This window comes from Anabas testudineus, chromosome 17, assembly GCF_900324465.2.
Source record: "Anabas testudineus chromosome 17, fAnaTes1.2, whole genome shotgun sequence".
In the NCBI taxonomy this organism is placed as follows: domain Eukaryota; kingdom Metazoa; phylum Chordata; class Actinopteri; order Anabantiformes; family Anabantidae; genus Anabas; species Anabas testudineus.
Genome location: NC_046626.1, coordinates 4,179,158 through 4,206,111, shown reverse-complemented (window position 1 = coordinate 4,206,111; position 26,954 = coordinate 4,179,158). Strand labels below are relative to the sequence as shown.

At 41.1% G+C, this 26,954-nt stretch overlaps 1 protein-coding gene across 1 annotated transcript in view; it reads left to right on the top strand.

Moving 5' to 3' along the window:
• The window catches only part of col15a1b (collagen, type XV, alpha 1b), a 35,353-nt gene extending 8,514 nt beyond the window's left edge, over positions 1–26,839 (top strand). The window contains exons 3-44 of the mRNA XM_026375514.1: positions 5,725–5,912; positions 6,289–6,498; positions 6,700–6,852; positions 8,720–8,794; positions 9,242–9,325; positions 10,620–10,734; positions 10,933–10,973; positions 11,083–11,256; positions 11,388–11,414; positions 11,499–11,561; positions 11,696–11,773; positions 11,939–12,001; positions 12,092–12,244; positions 15,289–15,342; positions 15,727–15,762; positions 15,907–16,053; positions 16,196–16,255; positions 16,349–16,384; positions 16,534–16,575; positions 16,740–16,802; positions 16,983–17,018; positions 17,160–17,243; positions 17,546–17,611; positions 17,820–17,855; positions 18,143–18,205; positions 18,965–19,054; positions 19,205–19,240; positions 19,362–19,415; positions 19,510–19,566; positions 19,656–19,715; positions 19,960–20,004; positions 21,507–21,588; positions 21,702–21,730; positions 22,162–22,260; positions 23,816–23,960; positions 24,064–24,122; positions 24,394–24,516; positions 24,660–24,758; positions 24,866–24,940; positions 25,021–25,218; positions 25,397–25,512; positions 25,635–26,839. Of these exons, the coding sequence (XP_026231299.1) occupies positions 5,725–5,912; positions 6,289–6,498; positions 6,700–6,852; positions 8,720–8,794; positions 9,242–9,325; positions 10,620–10,734; positions 10,933–10,973; positions 11,083–11,256; positions 11,388–11,414; positions 11,499–11,561; positions 11,696–11,773; positions 11,939–12,001; positions 12,092–12,244; positions 15,289–15,342; positions 15,727–15,762; positions 15,907–16,053; positions 16,196–16,255; positions 16,349–16,384; positions 16,534–16,575; positions 16,740–16,802; positions 16,983–17,018; positions 17,160–17,243; positions 17,546–17,611; positions 17,820–17,855; positions 18,143–18,205; positions 18,965–19,054; positions 19,205–19,240; positions 19,362–19,415; positions 19,510–19,566; positions 19,656–19,715; positions 19,960–20,004; positions 21,507–21,588; positions 21,702–21,730; positions 22,162–22,260; positions 23,816–23,960; positions 24,064–24,122; positions 24,394–24,516; positions 24,660–24,758; positions 24,866–24,940; positions 25,021–25,218; positions 25,397–25,512; positions 25,635–25,857 (3,737 nt within the window). The 3' untranslated portion in view covers positions 25,858–26,839. The remainder of the gene's footprint in view (positions 1–5,724; positions 5,913–6,288; positions 6,499–6,699; positions 6,853–8,719; positions 8,795–9,241; positions 9,326–10,619; positions 10,735–10,932; positions 10,974–11,082; positions 11,257–11,387; positions 11,415–11,498; positions 11,562–11,695; positions 11,774–11,938; positions 12,002–12,091; positions 12,245–15,288; positions 15,343–15,726; positions 15,763–15,906; positions 16,054–16,195; positions 16,256–16,348; positions 16,385–16,533; positions 16,576–16,739; positions 16,803–16,982; positions 17,019–17,159; positions 17,244–17,545; positions 17,612–17,819; positions 17,856–18,142; positions 18,206–18,964; positions 19,055–19,204; positions 19,241–19,361; positions 19,416–19,509; positions 19,567–19,655; positions 19,716–19,959; positions 20,005–21,506; positions 21,589–21,701; positions 21,731–22,161; positions 22,261–23,815; positions 23,961–24,063; positions 24,123–24,393; positions 24,517–24,659; positions 24,759–24,865; positions 24,941–25,020; positions 25,219–25,396; positions 25,513–25,634) is intronic.
• The last annotated feature ends 115 nt before the right edge of the window (positions 26,840–26,954 follow it).

The following is a 26,954-nucleotide window of genomic DNA, read 5'->3' as shown; positions in this document are numbered from 1 at the left end:
GGGAATAAATTTAGAGCATCCCCCATGCAATTAGTTGTGACAGTAAACCAATTAGAGTTTATTGTTGAGGCGGTTGCTAGGTAGAGTGAGAAGTGAGAGAGAGGTGAAGGGTGAAGGGGTTACCCTTCCTGGAATCCAGAGGCCCTAAACGGGGTCACCCTGTACACAAAATAAGAGGCTCTGAGGATACTCATAAGAATGTGGATTTCATGTGGCTTTTCACCGGCCACGTGAAAGTCTCCACTTTTTTTTTTTTATCTGCTGAATTCTAAACTCAAGGTGGATGACACCTTAGTGACCTCTGACAATAATAATTAGAGCTCCAGCAATTACACAGAGGTGGATAACTATTAGTTAACAGAAGTTATTTTACATTTTGCAACAGTAAGCATTTATTTACCTTGCTATTGAAGGTGCATGCTCTGCTACAACAGCACGACCTGTGTGCTGACATTTGGTGCCAATATTTGTGAGAGCATGCTCAGTAACAGTAATAGTAGTTTTTACAGAAACAAAAGTTGCACTTAGGCTTTTTTTTATCTCAACAATGGATCAAATGTGTAATGTGGAAGGGGGCACTTGTAAAAAGTATGACCCGACTCTGCTGCTGTCTTCACTTCTATTGTACTTTTTAGAGTGTTTCAGCTCATTGTTTTGGTTTTGTGTCTCTCACCTTTAGCTGCTATAAACGTCTGATAAACTTAATGAATGGAATATGGAAAGAAAGTCCAGCTTTGAATATATATCCTGTTGTTGAATATGTCTTCTATAAGTTCTCGTAGTCAGATGACCCACCCCCCACCTCAGCTTAAGTGGACACAGAGATGGGTCAGTGGTTTGTAGGCAGTTGAGGGACTATAATTATACAGTACATACCTAAGACGCTGGTTGTGGGTTGATCTGACATGCCAGGTTTCACTATGGTGGAGCATCAGGACTGCTCCCCTATGTTCCTCTTCCTGACCCCCTCTAACCCACCCTCACCCAGCCTCATTCCACACCCCTCATCTCTGGCTGATCCTTGACTAATCAAGCTTCTCCTCCTGGGGGGTTTCCTCCCTCACCCTGTCTTTAAATCCTAAGACCATCATCTGCTCCATTAGAGACCACCCCACTTCTTTCCTCCCACAACTGTTTATGCGTTAGTGTTTTCTGAGCAGCACGGCTCTCAGCGTTTGAATCCACTTAGCATGACAGCAACAATCCCTAGATCAAGACAGAGGATTACATATTTTACAGATAATATAAACCAGAAAAAGGCAGATAGGAAAGAGTAGAAAGGAGTGGAGGATTAGATATTTTACAGATAATATAAACCAGAAAATGAATTGCAACACAGATCACAGACTGAAATCAATGCGTTTTCATTCTGTAAATGTGGACAGCATGTGCAGTGTGCACTGGTTATCTGATGAGAACAAGACGAAGAAGATTAGGAAGTCCTGATATGTCACTATAGACATAATCAACCCGCAAAACAAAAACAATGTGTACAAAGTCAACCAGCTTTCAGCTGAGAAAAGTGAGCAGTGTCATCACACATCCCTCTCATGCTCAGAGAGGACCAATCCAATCACCAATTCACAGTGTGAATAGCATGGTGCACATTGATTGTATGTGTGGGAAAGCCAAACATCAAGCAGTTAAAGGGCAACTTCACAGATTTTAAACTTACTTCCAGCAAATTCTGGTTTGGAGAGAAAATGCATATGAACGATGTTCCCTCCACATTACATCGTGGGGGAGTTTTGTACATTTCATACCATTTATATACAGGAAGGAAGTTGAAATTAAGGAAGATATTTGTTGGCTCATTGAACCCCTGTTTTCCTACTTTGACAAGTGACAATGTTTAGTGGGAGAGAGTCTTTTGTTTGCTTGAATATATGAAATTGATGTAACATGTTTTGTTTAATCACACCATACTTACCTGTCAGTGTCTAATGTATACACGTGAACACCTCCACCAAAAGCCCCTTCTTCAGAAGCACTGCAGCCCTCATCCTGGACCTCACCAAACATTTAGAGAAGCACAACACAACAGAACAGGCGTCTCTTTGTCACCGTCAACACGGGGCCTCTCTCTGTGATCAGGGAGCTGCAGCAGAGAGAAAGTGAACACTTCACAAATGCTTCCATTTTTCCTTTTTTCCTGTGTTTGGCTTGAGGACACCTAAACTTTGTGCACCGGTGGTAAAGTAAATCAGTTGTTTATGGGACATGGTTATGTGCAGTTATGGCACTTCCAATCTTCAAACATCAGTAAAGTAAATGTCCAACCTGCAGGTTGTTCTTAGTATTTTAATGTTATTTCTCTCTCAAAGGTACCTAAAATTATTTGGAGTCCCAAAGGACACAAGGAGGGAATGCTTTTCCTCCATGTCCTTATAAAGAAATGTCCGTTCAATGTTTGCTCACTCATTTATTTTGGTATATTGTTGGATAATTTCCACAAAGCCTCATTAGTGGAGACCTACTTAAAACTTGACAAGTGAGAGTGTTTGGTTTTTTTATGAATCATAGTGTGATCATTAGTCTAAAGCAACGGGAAAAAGGCGACAGGATGATTGACAACTAATATTTTGCACATGCAGTAGTGTAAATGATGCACCCTATCCCAAACCAGAGCCTCTGTGTGTTCCGGTGGGCTTGACGGGCTGTTTATGTGGCCCAGTTTGTGAGGAGAGGAGGAAGCTGGAGGAGTGGAGTTTAACGAACTACCTCTGTAATCTGCCTGTCTCAGAGAAGAGGGGAGAGAATCAAGTCGGCCGCGTTGGAGGGTGCCAGAGGAGGGGGAGTCAGTAATTACACAGGGAGCGAGGAGGGGAGGGAGAGGAGAACGAATGATATCAGGGAGTTACGGAGGAAGAGGCAGACTGACTGAGGAAGGGTAAGAAAGAGGACAGTGGAAGAGAAAAAGGGGACAGTTCAACAGGTTGTTCCTTGGATGATTTTTGCGACACTGGATCTCCACACTCCGCAGGACTCTCTCTCTGCATGTTGTGCTGTCTGCGTCCTCTCATAGCTGGAAACCTGTCCCTGCACCTGTCTCGCCCATATGCCTGTTTGCACATGTGGAGTATTTCATAGTTGCAGTTCACACGTTCGGTGTACATCACTGCACGCTTCTGCAGCCGTGTGAGAAACAGAAGGATGGGAGCCTTTGGTCTCTCTCTTGCTCTCCTCTTTCTCCTATCTTCTTCCACACAAGCCCAGTGGTGGAGTTTTATCTGGGCAAACCCTAAAACCAGCTCGGACTCTTCTCCTCCTTCCAGTACCTCTCCACCCATCACCTCACCTGGCCCTCCTGACTCCCCAGAGACAACAGAGTGGGTGGGTATGGAGGACAGGTGGACAGAGAAAGCTGTGGAGGGCAGTACCCAGGCAGAGACGTCAGTACTGGCCCTTACTCCCAGCCCCGGAGTGCCGGTCTCAGGCCACAGTACTGAGGAACCTGGGTTATTAGCTCCAGAGGAGAGTGCAGGTGGAGGCAGCCAAACCAGGTCCCCATACAAACCACTGAAACACTGGAGAAGTGGTGAGTGTTACAGGGACACTTACAAACAGAGGCATTTAGAGCTGGTTCGTGATGTCAGATGACTTTCCTAAGCTCTCTGAGTGTGTGAGTAGGTTTTGAACAGTTCAGTGCTTAAGGGGTTGTAAGTATTGGTTTAATGTTGCTAACATGACGAGGACTGGGTTCAGTATTATGTGATGCACCATAACGTAAATAGATGACACAGCTCTGAGTCTAACCAAGCACAAACATGCCGCTCTGAAATGTTCACTAGCTAATGGTTAGCGCTAATCTTTTTTTTTTTCTGTGACTGGATTATTGTAGCTTTTGCTTAACATTTATTTTAATGTGTTAATCTTCATATGCAAAGAAAGAAGCCAACAGAACACAAAGAGCCAAAACCCATACAGCTATCCAAAATCCAATTAAAGTTAGCTAGCCGTGGCAAAAGCTAATTTAGCTAAGCTAAGCCCACTTTGTGTTATTTTCCCTAACAGTCTTTACTGTAATTGACAAAAAAAATACAGATAATATATTTTCATTCACTAACATCTAGGTCATCTCGCTTATGTTGTACAATTATGTTGTAGCATTAGCACCGTCATGCTAAAAGAACGTTAGCTTAGCTTTGCCAAGTAGCAGAGCTACTGGCAGCTTTTGGCACTCCTCAAATGATGTGGTAGTATGGCTTTAATTTATTAAACTGCTAATTTCCATATTTCATTCTAGTCAATAATCGGTCTAGCTGTTGCAATGTTGTAAAATAAAAAGTGATAAAAGTGCGTTTTAGAATAACTAGTGACATCGTCACAGTATGTATAATATGTTCTTATACAATTTACCTATTCAGCCTTAAAACTGCATATTGTATATAGCCACCAATTTTTAAACCCAATTTCTGTTTTGTAGCTTTCATATGGTGCAACATATATATATATATATTTTAACAAAAATTATAATATATATATATATATATATATATATATATATATATATATATTTATATATATATATTGCTAATGACTTATGACAAGATTGTCATTGTGATTGTCATTGTGAACTGACTCCACAGATCTGTGCTGAGACTCTTAGTTTTGTTGCCCTTTGTCACAAACTTTTGATCCCCCCCTGTTTTTCTTGGCCAACTTGGACCCTGAGAACGCGTCACAGCAGCAGCGGTTCGAGCAAAGTCCTCCTGTACCTTGAGATGGCTGCCTTCCAAGCTCTGATACCTACTTACTATCAGGTTGCTGCTGCCAAGTCAGCCTCACACCCAATTCCAGTTTAAATGTGTGTCCCACAGGGCACAGGGCAGGGAAGAGAACCTCTGACTGTAGTCACTAGTCAAGATGCTTACTAAGTAAGAGCAGCAGTAATTACAAAGCACTAGCACATCTGGATTTGAGGCGTTAAAGCTTTGCTGTGTTTGTGTCTGTGTACTTTGTTTGCATGTCCTAAATGAGCCACACCACCCTTCTTTGCAACAATAAATATGGAAAATAGTAGTAGCTTGCAGTTTTTCTATGTTGCACATGAACACATCCTCACACCTTCAGACTTACACGGCTAATCCTCTAATCAGGCGTGTTTCCAGTTGGCCAGGCTGATGAATTAGACTAAATGTTGGCCTGTCTGGTCAGATCTTTTTTTGACCTGTGCACACAAGTTTATTTAAGTGCATTACAAGCTTTGTCTTTGTGTGTGTATGTGCATGACATGAGACATAGGTTGCTGGGCTAAGCTTGTCTGTAATGCTGATGGGAGAGTTTGCTGCAATAAGAGACAGGCTCCTTACAGGTGGGGAATCAAGGGCATGTGAAGCCATCTCTTCACATACACACTAAATAGTCTTAATTACCCACCATTGTGTGTTCGTTTCTGTGTCGGAGGATTATGTCCACGCTAAGCAGAGCAGCGAGGCGTAGACAGAGTCTGGATCAAATCAAGTCAAATTAAAGGCATGTCAGGATGATTCACAAGTGCCTCTCTTCCCTGCTTGTAATGTGGTCAGTGAACCAGCAGTACGCAGGTGACAAACAAGGAGAGCCAGTTTGAAAGGCTGTTAAGATGTTTGTAAGAACAGCTTCTGTGCACCTTGGAGGGAAGATGCACATGTTTGGTGTCAACAGAAGAAAACTATTTTACGGTCGCACAATGAAAAGAAATTATGAAAACATAATCCCTGTCTCTCTGTCTGTCTCCGTCAGATCAAGGCTCAGGAGATCATCTCGACCTGATGGAGTTAATTGGCGTCCCCCTCCCTCCTTCAGTCTCCTTCTCTCCTGGCTATGATGATTTCCCAGCCTACAACTTCGGGCCTGAAGCCAACATCGGACGGCTCACCAAGACCTTTGTGCCAGGCTCATTCTACAGGGACTTTGCTATTATTGTCACGGTAACGCTACAGAGTTGAACGCTTTTAAACCTCCTTCATCTGTCATTAAGGTTTTTAAAAGGTCACAATGACTTTGAATACAGTGTATTGACAGTGAAATGGCATTTATCTAATCATCTACCAGAATCTAAATCAGCCTGATTCTATGAAGTGACAGATATGTATATCAGAGAGGACAGAGGAGTGCCTGTGAGCAGATGAAGTGCCTTCATCTGTTGCCACCTTATGTAAATATGATGAGAAACCATTGAAGCTTAGGTGAAACAAGTGTTATACCTTAACCTGTACCTCAAATATTGCCATCATATAAAGGAAGCACAGTGCTGAAGCATGTCGTTTTAGTAACTTCCAGTGTCTTATTATACCTGTGTTTCAGGTGCGTCCAGCCAGCCAAAGAGGAGGGGTGCTCTTTGCCATAACAGATGCCCGTCAAAAAGTGGTAGAGCTGGGTTTGGCTCTTACTCCGGTCAGTGAGGGTCTCCAGAGCATCTTATTGTACTACACAGACAGCCACCATGCATCCCACAGCCACAAAGCTGCTGCCTTCAGTGTCTCGGATATGACTGACCAGTGGACACGGTTCACGGTGAGCAGAACTTGTTGTTGCGATTCATACAGTTGATACTGGGCTTTCACCCAGTTTTTTTATGATTTGCAAATACATGTAAATTGACTAAAACGCCTCTGCCACATATTAATGGGTCAAAAAAAGGGGTAATTTCTCTGCGGGAAATTTAATATCTTTAGAGCTCTTACATCGTAAAAAGCGTTTTGCTCTGCCTGACAGGTGGCGGTGGAACATGACGAGGTGCGACTCTACATGGACTGCGGAGAGCCAGAGAGAGCTACTTTCCAACGGAGGGCAGGAAAACTCACTTTTTCTCACAACTCAGGCATCTTTGTAGCTAACGCAGGAAGCACGGGTCTTGATAAGTTTGTGGTAAGTGAATGTCATTTGTATCTGTAGATGTTTCAGTAGTAAGACAAGTTTATAGTGGAGGAAAAAGGATTTTAATCTTATTATCAGTGTACAGCTTGTCTACACTGGTCTTTGTTGGCACGCGTGTGTGTGTGTGTTCTGGTCTTCCAGTAGCATTTGAAACAGCTGAACTATCATCTGTCCTCAGTCTGTCTCAGGAAAGTTAACTGTTTGGTTTTGTTCACTCTTTATAGTTTGATTGTTGCTAAGTATGCACAGCACAATATGACATTGCTGTCTTCAATTATTGTCTCTGTAATCAAAGAAACACTAATAGGCTTTATTTTGACTGAGGCTGAATTATTATATATTGGGTCCCTTCTGTATTATATAAAAACATTATATGATTACAATTGACAACAGTAAAAATATGGGTACTCAGTGTAAAACCTCAATGCAACTAAAGTGATTACAGCAGCAATTTTCCTTATATCCTACATATCAAAAGGGTGTAAATGGCCCCACAACCTCTTGTACATAGGGGGTCTGTTGTAGAGACTGTGGGGGTTAGAGAGGGGAAGTATGAAGGGAGGAAATGGAGAGGAGAAGGATGCCCTGTGGAAGGGAGGAGAGGATGGGGAGTACTGTAAGCCAAAGGCTGATGAAATGTCAACAGTGCTTAGTTGTGCTCAGGCCTTTGCTGTCATGTCAAATGTGACAGTATGGTAAAGTGAAACATTCAAGATTCAAGATTCAAAAAACCTTATTAATCCCAGACAGAAAGAAAAGGAACCATGACCAGGATCCACACCAACACAAGTATACACAGAATAACATCAATATCATCAACTAAGGGTTAGGGTAAGGGATAGGCTTAGGGTTGATCAGTTTGTTCAGCCTGTTAGTGTCTGCCACCTTCATGTTGCGGCCCCAGCAAACCACTGCATAGAAGATGACACTGGAACCACAGACTCATAGAACATCCTCAGCATGGTGCTGCAGATGTTGAAGATCTGTGCCTTGTCACAAAGTACATTTGACTTTGAGCCTTTTTGTACAGACATAATGCAATACTTGAATAAAACGTGTTTGTATGCTTGTTATTGAAAGAAATATGTGGGAAATGTTAGTACAGGGTCATTGATCTACAACACAATCTATTAACACAAATATAAAGTTGATCACAACAAGTCAACTGCTAAAACTCCTTACACCCTGATATTACCACTCACAAAAGGTAAAGACAAGCTGCTTGTTTCTGCATCATTCTGCTCTGTTAAGTGGAGCTTGACTTTTTGATCAGGTTACCTGACCACAGGAAATGTGCATATTCAGCAGCAGCCATGCCCAGTCAGAGATAACTGGGTCACTTCTGTGTGTGTGTGTGTGTGTGTGTGTGTGTGTGTGTGTGTGTGTGTGTGTGTGTGTGTGTGTGCGCGCGCATCATTGATTTGTTGTCTTGGGCATCATAGTAGAGCAATCAGGGTCTGGGGCTCTTTTTAATCAGCATGTGTTTGTATATGAACATTCTAAATGCTGTGACAACTGTGTTGACCTATAGTGAGGAATGAACCCCACCTCTTCATATAAAACAACAGCTTTATTAACATGCTGTGAGTCTGAATGTCACAGGCATGCTTCTTTAGAAATCTGGTCTCTATAGTGATAACAGCAAATACTCCACTGTGCGTGTGTGTGGTGCTCCAGCAAAAGAGTCAGTCACTAATATACTGCATGTCATAATGGTCAGTAATGATCATGCTATTGTATAATCTCCCTCATCACTGACAACACTAGTTGTTGTCTTGGTGTGTTTACTGGCACTAATTTAGAATGGACACCAAAATTAGGATGATTAACAGCTCAGTTTGTCTCTCTGTCTCTTCAGGGTTCCATTGAGCAGCTGGTGATAAAAGATGACCCCAGAGCAGCCGAGGAGCAGTGTGAAGATGATGATCCTTACGTGAGTCAAGCAGGCACACAGTAGTAGTTTGTGTGTTCATACAGCAGAAGCGTCCAGCACACAGGACGACTGTTTTCACCGTTTTAAAAACAAATAGTTTAATTTATTTATTTTTTTAAAAGCACAGTAACATTCAATATGTCGATGGTTTCTGTTTCAGTGCAGATTTGTACATGAAAAGAAAGTTTAGACATGTCATGTCAGAAATGTGTGCACATGCTGGTGTAAGAGTTGTGTAGGATAAAAAAAAAAGAATCACACCACCCCCTAGTGGTCAAACAACTCCATCAAACAAGGGTTGCATAATCCTAATTTAACTAAAGAAATACTGTATGTGAAAATATTTAATCCAATAGTCAGTTTAACTTGACTTTCTAGATACTTTTAATTAATTTAGTTGAATTAATTATTTTATTATTGATTCCAGTAATTTGATGTTTTACAAAGGCTTCAGGATATGCCAGCGGAGATGATGGTCTGGATGACAGAGAGACGGAGGAAGAAAAAGCAAAGAATGCACAGGAGAGAAAGGTAGACTGGGTGAAGCACTGGGAGCTAGCACCTCTTAACAAGCCTGTTAAGAGGTTCTTGCTTGTGGTGGCATGCATTGAACAGCTGGCATAATCACATATGAAGAATTTCTCTTGGGGATTAATAAAGTTTTTTGACTCTTGAATACATTATGGCGACACATTTCTGTGAAATTCACTGAGATATTGTATATCTTTGGAAAGTTTGGTGTCCTTACTGGATCAGTTTACTCTACTCGACTATTCCTATTTTGTGCGACAACTTAACTACACTTCCGAGGCAAATGTTGTATTTTTATCCAATTGCATCTATTGGTTGCCTATAGTTGGTCATAAAAAATCTTCACCAAACTCACAAATATTAACAAACACAATATTTTTAAGGATCAAAGGAGCCCTAAATGAAGATGCTCTCTCCACCACATTTCACTTTTGGGATTATGTTTTTATGTTGCCATATAATTCAGAAAAACAGTAAATTGCAAACAAGGCCATTACTTTTTTTTTGCATAAATATTTCTACATGATACACAGCATTGAAGCTGCCCACCATAGTCTCTCTCACACTGGGAAAGCTAGGTGGATTCACTGGTTTTTGGGGTGGTGTAAGAGGATTGTAATCTACAATCTTACCTGCAGATGGCACCAAATCATAAACACTACAGCCTTCAAATGAACTCCATTGTTACAGCTGAGCATTAAAAATGAGCCATTCTGCATAAAGAGCAATTTTACCACTGGTACTTTCATCTTTTTAGCTAATACCTGTACTTAACATATTGAAAGCTTAAGTATATTAGTATAGACTACTTCTATACTGTGATATTGTTCTACTTCCGTAAATGATCTGAGCACGTAAAAAAAAATTTAGTCTATTCAGTTACATTCTGCTGTTTATGATGCAAACCCCCTTTCTATCATCCTGACCCTAAACAAAACTCTAACCCTTGCGTACTGGTGAGTGTGTGTCTGCCTTTCTTTCCTGTAACTTTCATCCTCCCACGACCAGGAAGTCAGTCTGACCCTAAATATGCCATAATTTAAACTTACTCCAAAGCTTCAAAGTCAACTATCCTTCAGGAGGAGAAGTGTTCTCAGATATTTAAGTCATAGTGAATGTGTTCTTTTATGATCTGTAGGTCTTTAACATCAACAGGGTGGTCTAAACGTCATTATTGCTTTTATCAGGAGCCACCAGCAAGTCAAAATGTCTGTACTCAAGCTCTGAAGTGAATGTGCTTTTGTGCCACATAGCAGGAATTTTGACAGCACTTTATCTTTTTCTGCTCTTGTAGGAAGAGAACAGTGCTCCAGTCAGAGCTCCACCCACTGAGATTCCAGAGGTGGAGCTTAATGAGTACTCTGGTCGCATGACACCAACGGAGGCCTACGAAGAAATGCTAACAAGAGGTCAGAAGTAATGTATTTTAGAAATTAACCTAATATAGATAATGAAGAACTACAAGTCAAGTGCATACTGCACACTGTAGAATGAAATAAAAAGTATGTGTTTAGATACTGAGAAAATTGATGCAAAAATCACCTCATTGGCTTCAAGTTGCCCTATAGACCCCTTGATAAAACTTTAAGGTTATGCGTTGCGTACAGGGCCCCACCAGACAGAGGAGCCGGGAAAGAGATCAGAAGATGTGAGTTCAACCATTTTTAATTTTTATTTTGCTGTCAACAATGTGGTCTTATCACAGTTTATAATCTCTACAGACACAAATAATAGTGACAGTTTTATTTGAATTTCAGCGTAATTTCAGGCCTGAGTTGAAAGGAGAGCCTGGAGATGCTGGTCCACCTGGTCCACCTGGTCCCCCTGGACCTACACCTGTACCCGGGCATGCTCAGCCTGGACAAACGGAGCCACAAGGACCACCAGGGGTCCCTGGATCTCCTGGACAGCCAGGGACAGATGGACGGCAGGTCTGTGTGTGTCGCAGAATGTATACCAGATTATTAGTTTATTTCAATATAGAGTGTGTGTGTGTGTGTGTGTTGTCATCCTTTTATGAACCCCAGAGATTATAAGACTTTCATCCTCTCATTCTTCATAGGGAAGTAAGGGCGATAAAGGAGATTTAGTAAGTTTTTTATTTAGTTCTTCTTCTTTGGTAATTGCTCTATCTTGTGTATGTGTTACGACTAAATAGTATTCTGACCTCCAGGGACAGAGAGGACCTAGGGGCTTTCCAGGTTTGGATGGAACACCTGGTACCAAAGGAGAGAAGGTATGTTAAAGCATTCATCTTGTAGTGATCAACTTTGAAATACAGTTGACCTTTATGGTATAACACCACATGAACAGTAAGAGAAGCATCTTCTCCTCTCCTGTCCTCTTCCTCTTCGCTTTTCCCCTGTGCAGGGAGATCTTGGAGTTGGTTTACCAGGCCCTCCCGGCCTCCCTGGCCCACCTGGACCCCCCAGATCACGCAGTGTACCTGTGAGTATCCCTGTTTTTGTTTCTACTTGTTGTACAATAACATCAGTAAAGTATAATTTGCTTTTAGTGATGTAATCAGAATGTAGTAAATGTAGATAAAACTTGATGTGAAAGGCAAGATGCTGGAAGAATGTCAGTGTATGTCTTTATCCATGTGCGTTTCAGTATGGCGCAGATGCCTTGGGTTCTGGGTTTGAAGACGTGGACACTGACTCTGAACTCATCAGGGTGAGATAAAGACCAGTGAGATATATGTGGCAGCCGATGTGAATTCAACGTGTTGAATAAAACAAAGAATAAATAATACATTTCTTCTAGGGTCCTCCTGGTCCACCAGGGCCTCCAGGACCTCCTGGCCCTCCTGGAACCAACTTGTCATCGTCTGCCACAGCTGGGGGCCTCGTTCCTGGTCATGCTGGGCCACCTGGTGCCCCTGGCAAAGACGGGCTCCCTGGCCAACCCGGAATACCAGTACGTCTTCAATTTGCAGTAAATGTTTATCACAAATCCCTGCAGACCTAACGCTTATTTTGATTTTAAACATTTAGCAACAAAACAGATGGGAAGTATTGTTTTACAATGAAATATGTCATATATTGCCTTATTGCACAACACATCATCTGTTAGTCTGAGTTTATGAATATGAACACAGTGTTGTCCACCCTGACAAAAGACTACACGTTTTTAGTCTGCAAATGTTAGTTAGTTTAGTCATTTCATTAAATTTTGCCTAAAATTATAGTTGGGAGGCAAAAGGTCACAGTGACTGGGCTTGAGCTCACTGGAACACACATGTTTTTCTCATTTCTCAAATGCACCAAATCACTTGTGTCTTATCAAGCACAATGGAGCCGAGAGGAATGTAAGACCTCCACATTATTGGGAATTTGAGTGATGTGTTATGATTGCGCTGCAGACTGGCGACATGGAAAGTTTAAATAAAAGCAGGTTGTGTTCTGTTCACATTCTGTACTGGGTGTAAGAATTTTAGTCTTTCCAGTTATCACTTATCTATAAGGGAAAACCTCATTTCCCTTCATGTTTTAATTGTAGTCAGTGTAGTTTTCATTTATATATTACCATTGTGTATTGTGTCGTTTTTCAAGTATATTTCTACATATATGCTTACATCCAAATCCATTTACAATTTAAATATATTTTGGTCAGTCTGTCTATTATTTTCTCTCTCACCCATTATAATTACTTTCAATTCTAAGTTACTCCACACACTTACTCTCACTTATCCCCTTCCCTCCTCTGTTTCAGATGTTTGACGATTGGTTTAGTGGTTCTGGGCCCAGTGGGTCAGGTTTCAGGTCAGAGTTGGCCTCTGACCTCAGTTCAGACCTTGGCACTGGTTTCAGTTATGAATCCAGTTTTGTCTCTGGGTCTGGGCTTGAATTCGGGCCTGCTTGGGGTTCAGGCGAGGTACACTGCTTGCTGTGTTTACTCAGTGAACCAGCAAACAACAAAAAGGCAGAAAAACAGTCAAAAGCCAGTGTATTGAGGCAGCAATGAGATCAAATGTGAATTAAGCAAACAACAACTTCACATCGCTACCACAATGCTCAGGCTGAGGACTGTATGTTATCTCCAACCATGTTGTCTGAACTGCTGATTGGCAGCTGGCTAAACTGACATTGGCTGAAGCGCTTTCTGTGTGTGCGTGTGTGTGTGTGCATGTGTGTGCTAGGACTATCTGTTTTCTCTGAGAATTCCCCTGCAGTCCAAAACTCCTGCTGACATACAGTATGATCTGCTTGGAATTTGGTCAATTCATGTTGGTTCATTCACGTTCAGTTGAAATATTGTCATCACCAAAGGATACATTTCAGCATGAACTTTCACTTTGCGTGATATAGTGACTGGACCAAAAGGAACTGACCACAACTTGCCGTTTAAGCATATTTTATCCAACATGGTGAAGGAACAAATCTGCCTTTTGCCTCTTTTATTGTCTCTTTTTGCATACTGCTGTACTGTATACTGACTGTTCTCTGCCAAGGCACGCTGATGGTCTATTTAGCTCAAAATCTGAAATGGCCCTGTACTACCTGCTTGAAAGTTTAGGAACACTGTTAAATGTTCTCTGTTTCTGCATAAATATACCATAAACATCATATCCACACTAGTCCTAAAGCTAAATAAAGGGAACCTAATTACACAAACGAGAAAAACATATATCACACATGTTTGTTTGTTTTATTGTGGAAAATTATCAGTGTTCAATATTTGTATGTGGCTAAGGTGTGGGAATGTCAGGATGATCAATACATTTGAAAGGGAAGCTAGTGTCAGGTGTCAGTGTCAACGGGCTTGGAGTTGGCCTCTACAGCTGTTTTCCACAGCGTCACTGAGTTCTTGATGAAGGCTCGTAGAGTCCTGTGATGTTGTACAGTTCACACCACGTGTGAGGCATCGACTTAGACTGTATTGTATCTCCAACCATGTTGGCTGAACTACTAGTTGGCACAGGTTGCCCTACTTGCAGTAGGGACTATATTCACCCCTTCTCGTAGACTTTCAGAAGGCATATACAGTATATACATAATATAGACATCTATACGTCATAAACCAAATGTGGAGATATTATGGTATTGATGGTATTTTTATTCATTTGAATGTATGTATTCTATTTATTCAGAAACAGAGGACATTTTAAACAGTACACAACTTTCAAGCACCAGTGTTTCAACATTTTTCCAATTATTAATTGGAACTGTTTATAATAATTTTAACTGTACAACAGGGGCTGAATATGCTGATTGAAACATAGAACATAATTTACATCAGGTCAATTATTTAGGCCCAATAAACTGGATATCAGCATCAATATCACCAACCTGTCAAAAGTTTTCCATTTTGATTTATAGAAACCAGTAATCTAAAGAGCCACACAGCAGTGAACAGTTCAGTGTGCCTTGGAAGTGAATGTGCTACTTAAAAAGTCTAAGGCCTCTGAGGTACGCAATGTTGTCAGTTTGTACAAAAGAATTGTACAGAGACATTGCTGTACTTTGGTCTGTTACACAAAGGAATACACACACAGGAAAATTTAAATTGTAGCTTTATTGGTGAGAAGATGATAAAAGAATCCTTGTGTCATGCAAAATCTTAGCTGAAGGACAATTAGCAGTCGGAACAGTCTTAAGCTCAAAAAATGGGACTTGTGAGATGAGATGAGAGTTTTTTCAGTTTTGTGTCTGTCAGTTGGACAAATTAAAATAAAAATATAATATGATGCCGTTTGCAAATTATTCAGCATTGTTTGGAATAGATGCATTGACTCTAACAATCTTGTGTTGGCCCAGAACAGCGTTAGCATTGATGATCTTATCACTAAAGGAAGCTGACTGAGTATTCCTTTAAAGTGGCAGTCTACCACCTTTGGATTTGCAGTTGGCTAATTGTCAACAAACAGCTTAGCATCCAGTAGCGCAGTTCATCTGTACTGGCATCTTTTCTGTAACTTGCTCCTGTCTTTTTTGTCTGTGTGTCTCTCTATATTTATACAGGGTCCAGCGGGAAAAGACGGAGCTCCAGGTCTTCCAGGACCTGTGGGAGAGAAGGTAATGCTCAACAAGCTGGATCATGTCCTGATCTGGAAGCTCACTAAGCTTTAGGCTCCTCTCCTATTTGCTGTGCATCAGCAGAGAAAAGGAGTAGCTTCACAAGAAGGAAAGGGAGTCTTTACCTGCTTTATCAACCAGGTCTTGTATGACCTTGGTTCAGAATTATAAAGTATATGAGGTGGAAAAGCCAGTAATTTGAAGATGTACAGAGCTGATTACATTCCATTTTCACATTCATATTCTTTAATATGCACACATCTAATCGTAAATAATGTCCACGTTTGAGAAGGTGATGGACTGCCTTTAGTAATGTTGAACTTAATCAAAGTCTAAGTTGAAGTCATTGATATCTCTTTCTTTCTTCCTTCTTTGTGTCTTAAGGGTGACCAAGGGTTACCGGGGCCATCTGGACCAAAGGTACTTCATACTGCTCATGGTGGAGTAGGACAAAAATAAATCTCTTGCACATCATGTATAAATTGTGTATATATATCTTATCTTTCAAAATCTTAACTCGGCAGCTTTTCCTAATAAAGTTCCTGTTCCTTATTCCTTCTGCAGGGTGAATGTGGGGCGGAGGGCAGAGCAGGCCCTTCAGGGCCCCAAGGCCCCACTGGTCCACAAGGGGAAAGAGGCCCAATAGGGCCCCCAGGACCCCCTGGACCTCCTGGACCTCCTGGACCTCCAAGAACAAATTTTTTTGCAGAGGTTACATAATATCAAACAAACAACCTACTATGCTGCTGTGCTGTTATAAAATTAAGTTGCAAAGGAAACAATGGGTTAGTTTAGTGAAGAACAAAGAATGACATATTTCACTCTGACGCATAACATCAGACTGTTGTTTCAGGATATGGAGGGATCTGGAAAGAATGACATGCTCATTGGAGCTGGAGCCAGAGGCCCACAGGTTAGTGTGAGAGTTTGTCAGAGTGTATTTTTATATAAGCTATATGTAAATAGTTTCAAATACGGTAAGTGTTTTCTGATTTGTTTTTTCTAGGGTCCCACTGGTCTACCTGGCCCACAGGGACCAAAGGTAATCTATGTCTGAATATTTATTACCATACACATTATGATTTCACAATGCGTAAGTAGTAGTATACTAGTATTCTATGTTAGTGGTACAGTATGATTCCTACTACATTAGAAGTGTGTATTAAATATATTCTCTTGTGTCTTTTTTAGGGTGACGATGGAGCCCCAGGAGCTCCAGGGCTCTCTGTCAAGGTAGGTTGATTATGATATGTGATTCTGTTGGCTTCTGATATAACATTGACAAATATGCTTTAAAGTAATTTCTTACCAATGAGATAATAAAATATCTACTTTTATATAAGACATTACTTCTTATTCCTCTGACCTACCTCTTTCTACGCTGTGTGTGATTTCAGGGTGAACCAGGGATCCCAGGACCACATGGTATTCAGGGTCCTGCTGGACTACCAGGTCCAAGGGTAAATGACGCTACTAATGTTGTGATAGTTCTTAAGTTAACGGCTGCAACAAAAAAAGTTTGTTCATTCATAGAGTCGAAATGGCTTTGTTCAAAGTAAATCAAAGCTTTAAGTGAAACTAATGTGGACGCGAGGAAATGAAGTGGGTGATTAAAACAGCATATTTCTATTCATGAACAGGGGGCCAAAGGAGAAAAAGGCAGCCCAGGACCCAAGGTGAGTTTTCCAAACAAAAAAGAATCTATCACTATAGTTGTTGTATAGTGCAATGTGTTCCTGACATGCTACCTAGAAGATTGTGTATCTATCTAGTTGATTTAATAAATGTCTTCCTATTTCCTATTGCATGTGCTGTAGGGTGATCACGGTGTTGATGGACTCAGTATCCCAGGACCACCTGGGCCTCCTGGACCTCCTGGACCCATGATTAATCTGCAGGATGTATGTACACATGTATACTCTACACACATCCACACACACAGGTTGAATGAAGAATTGTACTACATGAGCGTTCAAAATACCCGCAGTTGCAATAAAATCGATTGGTGAACACTGATTATTATCAAAAATTATATAAACCAAGAGTACTTAGAACAAAATACCTCAAAATGATGCTAAATAAGTATAAGTTAACTAGTTAGCTGATTACTGAGTTTATCAACAATAGCTCCTTTTGCAAATTACAGATTAGACCTTTAAAGTTCCCAATTTAGTCACTGTATGTACTCAATTTCTCTTTCCAGCTGCTCCTCAATGTTACAGATGGTGTTTTTAACTTCAGTGAGATCAGAGGACCACCAGGGCCAATCGTGAGTACAAAAAAAAGCATTTTACTGTAATTTTAATATAGGTTAGGATAAGAACATGTGCTGTTGAGTGTAGCATAATTATTACTTCACGGTTCTGAATTGTTGCAGTTTTGCTTTATGTTGCGCATGTGGGTTTTGGCTTTACCAAAAATGATGATTAACTCTGTGCATGCATATGAATCTATGTCTGTTTGTCTGCATGTTGCAGGGCCCCGAGGGCTTGCCTGGCAGAGCTGGATTTCCTGTAAGAATATTTTCATATCATTTTAATATTGTATAAATTTGTACATGCATCATTTGTTTCAGTTTATAAACAAAGATGTAACAAGCTTTTCTTTAATCTTGCTTTTGCTGTCACTGGGCCAAACAGGGTAGGTAAAGAATAGCCATGGTTCTGTCACCATCCATGATTTTCACTAATCACTGTCAATCACAATCACGATATACTACACCAGTATATCCAGGTCCCATAAAAACTAGCAAAAGCAACAAGCTAATGAATTTAGGGATGCTGCTCTTATTTCTTCCCAGGGCCCCAGAGGACCAAAGGGAGACAGAGGCCTGCCAGGTGTACAGGGTCCATCAGGGCACAAGGTGAGAACTAGACCACAAAGTGACAAGAGTGTTTTCATTAAACATCATCTACACATCTGAGAAAGTGGAATCTACTCAATTAGTTGAGAAGCACAATGCCTGTACAAAAAAAAAGTCACACACCCTAATATTTTGTAGCCGCCTTTACCTTTCATCACGGGCACTCATTCGCTGTGGCATCATTTCAGTAAGCTTCTGCATTGTCACAACATTTATACCTGTCCAGAGTTGCATACATTTTTTGCCAAGATCTTGTATTGATGATGGGAGAGTCGGGCCGCTGAGCCAGATGAATCCTGGTATTGTCATCTTGGGATATGCCCGTGTCATCAGGGAAGAAAAAAATCCATTGATGGAATAACCTGGTCCTTCAGTTCCCCAAGATCATAGCACTGCCCCCACAGGCTTGTGCAGTAGGCACTAGGCATGATGGGTGCATCACTTCACCCACCTCTCTTCTTACCCTGTAGCTCCCATCACTCTGGAACAGGATAAACCTGAACCCATCAGACCTTCTTCCACTGGACACTTAGTTTTAGTAGTTTCATCAGTCTCCTTAGATGTTTTCTTTGCTTGTTTCATGTGAATAATTTGACCCTTATTATTAATTATCAAATGCCATATTGACAAATGATATTTCTTAATGATAATGAAAATGTACAAACATTGTTTGTACATGTTCATTATCAACTGTCTGCTGTAGTGAGTGAAATGAAAGGTCAAACCCTCAAATTCAGTTACATTTATTTGCATTAACAGGGTGAAAAGGGAGAACCAGGGGTGACTATTGCTGCTGATGGATCAATTTTATCTGCACCAAGAGGCCCCCAGGGGCCCAAAGGCATTAAGGTACCAGACAAGTAACCCTTGACTAATTCTTAATCAATCTTACTCATTAACTTATTATTTAAACCATTACTCCCATAGTCACAGACATCACCCCAGACCCAAATGACTGCATCTGCAGTGTAGTTTCAAATGTTCCATGTATGTTTGCAGGGTGACCGTGGGTTCCCCGGACCACTTGGACACATGGTGAGTTCATATACTAGAACAATAATATGTACAAATGTATGTCTAATGTCTGGAAGCAATTTTTTCAGCTAAAAAAACTGTTTATTTCTTTTTTTGCTGTTGCTGTTTGCATTGACTTCAGGGCCCAATAGGACCCACTGGACAAAAAGGAGAATACGGCTTCCCTGGTCGCCCAGTGAGTACCATTTCTTTGGTTGTGCATAGTCAGAAAATTAATTTTATTTCTCTCTGAGACCAATGTGATGTGTTTATTCTCGCTCTTTCTGTAGGGGCGACCTGGCATGCCTGGAAGAAAAGGAGACAAAGGAGATGCAGTTGGCCTACCTGTAAGAAGAAGCTCTTTAAGCTCATTATTTGGCTTTTTCAAACCTCGTGCTCTGCTCTCCTCAGTCTCATTATGTTCTCTTCATCTCAGGGACCACCAGGTCCTCCTGGCCCACCTGGACCTCCAGGAAGAATTCTTGGCCTGAATGGAGTAAGTATGGGTCTGTTGCCATGTTTACAAAATCTGCTTTGTACTGAACTTAGCAGCTTCATTAGTATATTTCCACAAATACAAATTCAACCATTGGAATAAAGGTGTGATCGTCTAATTCACATAAGATTGCTGCACACACTGACCAGGAACATGTGTACTCTGTGCCACAATGTTTTAACCCTGAATCTTGTGAAGGTTAAGCATTTAGTCTGATGATGTTGCTCTTCTTTGAATCTTAAAGACAGTGTTTCCCGTGCGCCCCAGACCGCACTGCAAAAAGGGACGAGTAAGTCAGACCATCTGACTGGTCTCTTTCTGTCTGAAATCGGACCATCTGGTGGTTCTGTTGGTGTGTGGGTGTAGCAGCATGGCGGCTCTCTGGTCTGGGCTACAAACAGCACCCTGTTCCTCCCACCTCTCTTACCTTCTTTCAACTTCTCCTCCCTTCGCTTTTGCTTACGGTTCTAATGATCTTTTAAAAGGCTTCATATCTGTGCGTCTGGCCTCACTTCATCAGGCATTAACATTGTCTTGTATATAGGTTGTTTTTCATTCTCTTAACTGTCTGACACTTTTCAAATAAAGAAGCCAGTATTTGCTGGACAGAAATGTGATTTGGCTGTTCTGATCTTCAGTGTATCTTGTGTTGATGTAAAGAAACACACCTAGATGCGCTGTTTATTTGTTGGATTCACTCTGGTCTTGCAGGACAAAAGTTAATGCCACATGTTTAAGGGGTCACGGTTTTGCTTGCCTTGTCTGTCCTTACCCTCCTCATCATCTCAGGGAAGAGGAAGCTGGATAAACCTCTGACCAAGAGGAGAAAAATGAATGAAAACTATCCCTACTCATTAAATGTTCTATAAATCAGAGTTGGTTGCAACTCACTTTCAGTCCAGTCCATTTAAAAAGGCAAATGTAGAAAGTTGATTCCTAAAATGTTTGCAGTTATAAGCTTTGAATCATTATTTATTCCACAGCTCCCTCCTTATTTGATTGTATTGAGAGTGAGATGGATCAAACTCTGGCTGATGTGTTTGGTGTTCATGGGTTTGTGGCTTCTACTATGCTGCCTTCTCTCTTGGCTGAATTCCAATCAGCTAAACTATGCAGGGGTCACATAGCTAGTCCTACCAGAGTGACAGTACAGAATTCATTATCATCACCATCATCACTGTCAGATTGAACATCCAAGATAAACATTTTATTAAATTTAGTTCAGTTATTATTTAATGCAGTGCTGAAGAATTCTGATTGGAACCTTTTCTTATTTCTTCAAAATTCACCTGTTATACTTTGGTTGTGGTTCAACGTGAATCTCTAAACTTTCACTTTAAAGTTGTTTGTTTGCAGGACAGCTCTGGTTAGAGCCTCTGAATGAAGTGACTGTTTGAAATCCGTAGAACTCAGCTAATAGACACAAACAAAATGGCAACGTATTTGCAAGATGTTGTTGTGTTAGTGTGTTATACTCAGAGTTGTGGAGGTGGTGGTCTGGCAGGGGGTTTAATGTCACTCTTCAACACATTCCCTTGATAAAATAAGGATGTGTTTTTTAATCTTTAACCTTAATCTTAATCCTGGCTGTGTTTTAACTTGTATAACAGGAGTTTGAAGTACTGACACTAATGTTTTCATCTTTGACATTTGTGTCTTTTTATATAACATTTATTTTATATAACATATTGTTGACAGATGCATGGCTTGTATTCAGTGTGAATCCATTCATACAGTTGGTGATGTGCCCATATCTGTGTGGTGATAATGGGTGTGGTTGTGTCTGTGTAGGAATCAGAGACAAGGGAAGATTCAGTTGGAGTTAAAGGAGACAAAGGAGACCAGGGAACACCTGGAGAGCCAGGCACACCTAGTAAGACCTTAGCTGCCACCAGCTGACTCACTTGTTTACAGTATGGTTTTCATAATGGTGTAAATTACTGCAGCAGTGTTTGTGATTAATAAAGGGGCATTTTTTCTTCTCAGCAGCACCTGGATTTCCAGAGGTTATTGTGGTGAGTACTGATGTTTCGCACACTGTACAACAGATAACAGTACAACCATCAGTGCAATTAATCACAGATTTTTTTTTACTCACTTAAAAAAACCAAAACAAAACACTATTTGTACGAAGGAGGTCGCTAAGACCCACAGAGAATTAAGATCCATGCATACTGTGTATTGTAGAGCCATATGATTTTCTCAGGAGCAACTCATTCTGCTGCCCCTGCAGTGGCAGATGGAAAAAAAAAATGCAGCTTTAATCATGTGTTTCAACGGCTATTTTTGCTACTTGGACATTAAGAAATGACTGTGTTAATATTATTGTCATTTACTTGCTGATATGTGGGAGTCTATGAAAAAGAACTAAACACGGGTGTTGAATCTTGTTTTACATCTCTTTAACTTCCTTTAAAGATTGATTTTTTTTTTTCGGACCTATCAGGGTGCCAGAGGTGATCAGGGATACAAAGGTCAGAAGGGAGAAAAGGGTGACGCTGCTCCACCTGGTCCTCCAGGGCTGCCAGGGAGGTCAGGACTTGTGGTGAGTTCTACTTACAATATTAAACTGTTTCTTGTTATTCCTATTTCAATTTCAGTCCTATCCTATATATTCAAGAAATAATGAATTGCAGTATCTTATCTAACGCATTGATGCAGCTGATGCAACAGTTTATTGCTGTTGACTATGTTTGTAAAGGCAACTTCAACTACTGTTAAAGTTGCACTGAGGGATTAGTTAGTTAGTTTAGTTAAATTTCTTTCATATAGTCAACTCACCATAAATCATATAAACAATATGAGCTAAATAAGATATATATAAACAATATAAACAAATCATCACAACAGCGAAGTATTGAATGGTGACTTTAAAGGGCATGGGCAGAAGGGAGGAAAGACGCTGTTCCTCCCAGTGCTTATATAAAAGCCCAGCCTACACTGTTTGTTTGTTTGTTTTTAAGTTATTATTATTTTTCCATAACTTAACGACTGCAATTGAAATTCGCCTTTTTTTATTCCATTGTGTTACTGTACTGTATTGAGAAAAACTTTTGTACATAACCTCGAGGCGACTTTGATTAAAAACATTATTTGCAGTGTTTTTAATCATACCAAGTCATTAAATTTCATGATATTTAACTTATGGATAAATGCATTAATATGGTCATAATAGTCCACGATGAAGTGGAGAAGTACAAGTGTACAATAACTTGTATATGAGACTTCATCTCTGGATTTAGAGAACATGGACCAGGTTTTATAGAAAATTGCCAATGACTTGCTAATGAAGATGCATACCTAATGCCCATACAGTCAATCTGTTGTTTTCCTCAATCATAACCCTAAACAATTTTGTTTCTGCAACTCTTTCAATAGCAGCCAAACAGCATTTCCCTTTCTCTTACCATTCGACTTCCAAAAAACACTCTATACATATGGTAGCCTTTGTTATTTCTTCCACCATCTCCATTATTGCATATGTAGTGGTTCTGTTTTCTCTGAATCCATTTTGGTGTTAAAGTAATTTATAAAATGATCAAAGTCTTTTGAGTTTTTTTTTAAATATTCCTTCATGTAAAGGAATATTATAAGTGTAAACATTTCTTTTTGCATGCTTTTTGGAGACCTTCGGTCATCCATGGTTTCCCTTTATATTTATCTTCCACCCAACTTATTAGAAATCTCAAGAAATCTAGATGGAAATGTATCATAGGCCTGATCTGGGTCTTCAACATAAAGCTCATTTGTAATTCTTAAGATCTAATTTGAAAGACACATTTCTCAATCTTAGTAATTTACAGAGAGCACATAAGCTGGGTGTTCCACACAGTATATACAACTGATATATGTGATCCTGAGTTTAGCAGAATGAATTTTAATGGTCAAGCTTTCCATAATGAAGTACTGTCATATCTTATGTATCCTTACGTGGAAAAAAGTGACAAGCTGAAATTGAATGACTCTCTAGATAAATATTCTTACTGTTCAAAAACAACTTGTTGCTCTAGAGTGTGTAACTCCTCGGGTGGTGCCTCCTCACCTTACTGGTCGTTGGTTGCAGCCGTGATAAAAAGGTCATTGTCTTTTTGTTCCCGTAGGGTCCAAAAGGTGAGTCCATCATGGGTCCTCCAGGTCCTGTTGGTTCACCCGGTCTGCCAGGAGCCCCTGGGTTTGGACAACCTGGTCCCCGAGGACCCCCTGGCCCTGCTGGACCTCCGGGACCTGCACCTGCATATGAATCTGGTGAGTGTGTGAAGGAGAGGAAAGGAGACACTGACAAATGATTCACCTTGGCCCTCAAGCAAACTCTAAAGCTGCTTCATTGCCTCGTCTCTGTTGTCCTCAGCTGTCAATATTCCCGGCCCACCTGGTCCTCCCGGTCCACCAGGATCTCCAGGAGATCCAGTAAGATACTTGTATTCTCTTGAGCAACGCATTTGAATGTTGTTCTTCTCTATTTGAGCTGTCGCAGAAAATCTCTATCCTAACACTACATGTAATTGCATTGCAATAGACCATCTTGCCAACAAATAACAAACATTTTCTGTGAGCAATAACAAGCTCTGATGTATCTGTAATAGGAAAGACATGGATACATCTATTAATAGTCAATAGTAATCTTTTAATGTGCCGTGAAGGCACAGCACTGATGCGCTATTATATTGTGCGTTCTCAGGTGACGGCCTATATAACAGTCCACTATCTGCCCAGAGAGGCCGAGGAGGGAAGCCTGGCTTATGTGTCTGAGAGAGGAGGAGAGCTGTATGTCAGAACACAGAAAGGATGGCGTATGATCCAGGTGCGTATGTCCGGTTTTCAGTTCACAAACACACACATGCCACCTTTTCGGAAAATAGAATTAGAGCGATCCTTATTCAATCGGAATGACGTGGATGGACCTTAACCAGCTTCTTTGCGTGTGTGTGTGTGTGCTTCTTTCAGCTCGGAGAGTTGATTCCCCATGATCCTTCTTCCTCACCTGTGTCCCAGGCCTCCAGCAGACCTGAAGAATGGAGCAGACCACATAGGATTCACAGCCAGGTACACACACACACATACACACCTGATAAGAACAGGTACAGGTGTGATCTAAAACTCTCTATATGAATTCATTCCTCTTTGGTCATTTACAGTTGTTTTTTTTATAGGAGCTTCATGAGGGCAGGAGAGGATATCAGCCCAGCTACAACGTGCTACCACAGACCTTCAACGCTGTGCCTGGGGTAAGTGTCCACCCTTACACACACCTTACAGATACCCCAGATTTTCAGACTTGGACCAGGTGTATTTTTCTCCTTCCCAGCTCCACCTGGTAGCTCTGAACGCGCCTCTGAAAGGTGACATGCGTGGCATCCGGGGGGCAGACTTCCAGTGCTACCAGCAGGCACGCTCCATGGGGCTGACGGCCACATACAGGGCCTTCCTGTCCTCACACCTCCAGGACCTGGCTACCATTGTGAGGAAGGCAGACCGCAACGACATGCCAGTGGTTAACCTCAGGGTGAGGAGACCTTTACTTTCATTTGCTTTTACATGTTGATTGTAATGGAAAAATTCAATCAAGTAATCACATTTCACTAATGTGGTCTGTTTTTTCCGACATGGCTCCTACACAGTATGTAAATCCAAACTTGATAGAAAGACACCCCAGTTCAGCGTTATTTATCTCCTCCTCCCAGGGTGAAGTACTGTTCAGCAGCTGGATGTCCATCTTCAGTGGGAACGGAGGCATGTTCAATCCATCCACACCCATCTACTCCTTTGATGGACGTAACATCATGACTGACCCTGCATGGTGAGTGTGTGTGAAGCATTTGCATGGAGAGAAATAAAAGGAAATGAGGGGAAATATTCAGAATAGAATCAGCTGTATATAGACTCACTGTTATAATATCCATCTCCCTCCTCTCCTCTCAGGCCAGAGAAGCTGGTGTGGCACGGCTCCAGCACAGTGGGCATCCGTCTGACCACTAACTACTGCGAGGCGTGGAGGACCGCCGACATGGCAGTGACGGGCCAGGCTGCCCTGCTGCAAACAGGACGACTCTTAGGACAACACACCCGCTCCTGCTCTAACCACTACATAGTGCTGTGCATAGAGAACACATACGTGGGCAACACACATCCAAGAAGGCCCTGAAGAGGCAGAGCGAACACACTAACACACCTCCAACACGTGCGCAGGCGTGCCGAGAATACGAAAATATGACACATATGAATGGGAAACACACGCAGGCACATACACACGTCATGATCACGGTCAAACACACAGACAGAGGGCACTTCTGCACATGAAGCACAAGCAGGCGCAGCCAAACTTCCTTCCGGGTATCCGTCCACGCATAGATCACAGTTATTCACTGTCTATTCACTAGAGATGTGTCAAATCACAGCCAGTCTACTAACCACAAACCATGGTTCTGTGTAGTTGGTGTAGTTTTTCTCACAGCTCCAGCTGTGTGTTGGTTTCCATTCACTTTCCCTTCTCTCTTAAAACAAGTCTGAGTTGTGAAGGTCCTAGTCGTAGTGGAGATGAAAGTGAATGGAAACCAACACACAGCGTGATTTGAATACTTGTGATTTTGCAGTAAGAGGACTAGAACCTGCAAAGCCACCGATTTGCTCATGCGTGTTTGAGTAGGAACAGTAGAGTGCAGTTGTCAGTCTATTCAGTTCTTTTATTGGAGCTGATATGTAAACACGGTCAATTTATGTTACAATTACAAACCTCACTCCTGAATGTGACACTGTTGTAGCTTAGAATGTTTAGCAAGGTCAACTCTTTGTAAAGATTTAAGAGACAGGGTTACAGGTTATCGTTGAACAACAGGTTATAGCTGAACAACGCCCGTGTGACTTCATCTTCCTTCTACCAGTTGTTCATCAAAACCCAACGAAAACATCAAAACCAGCTCAGCATTAGTTTAACTCTCAGTATTTAACAACTTCCCTACTCACTTACTTCTGTGACGCTTGTGCATAGTTTGACAATTTCCAGTTTACCACTAAGATCTTCTGTAAAATTGTTGAATCTGAGACCAGTCAAACAAGATTTAAAAAAAAAAAGGAAGCAGCTTTTTTGAGGGAATGTATGAAGAATCTAATACTGAATTATTATTCATTACTCAGCATTAACACAATGTTTAGTATTAGAGCTGAAATCAAAGTGTGATTTTCATTAATTTATACTGTAGCGGGACATAAAATCGAACCAGTTCACTGTCAGAGTTTGGTGAA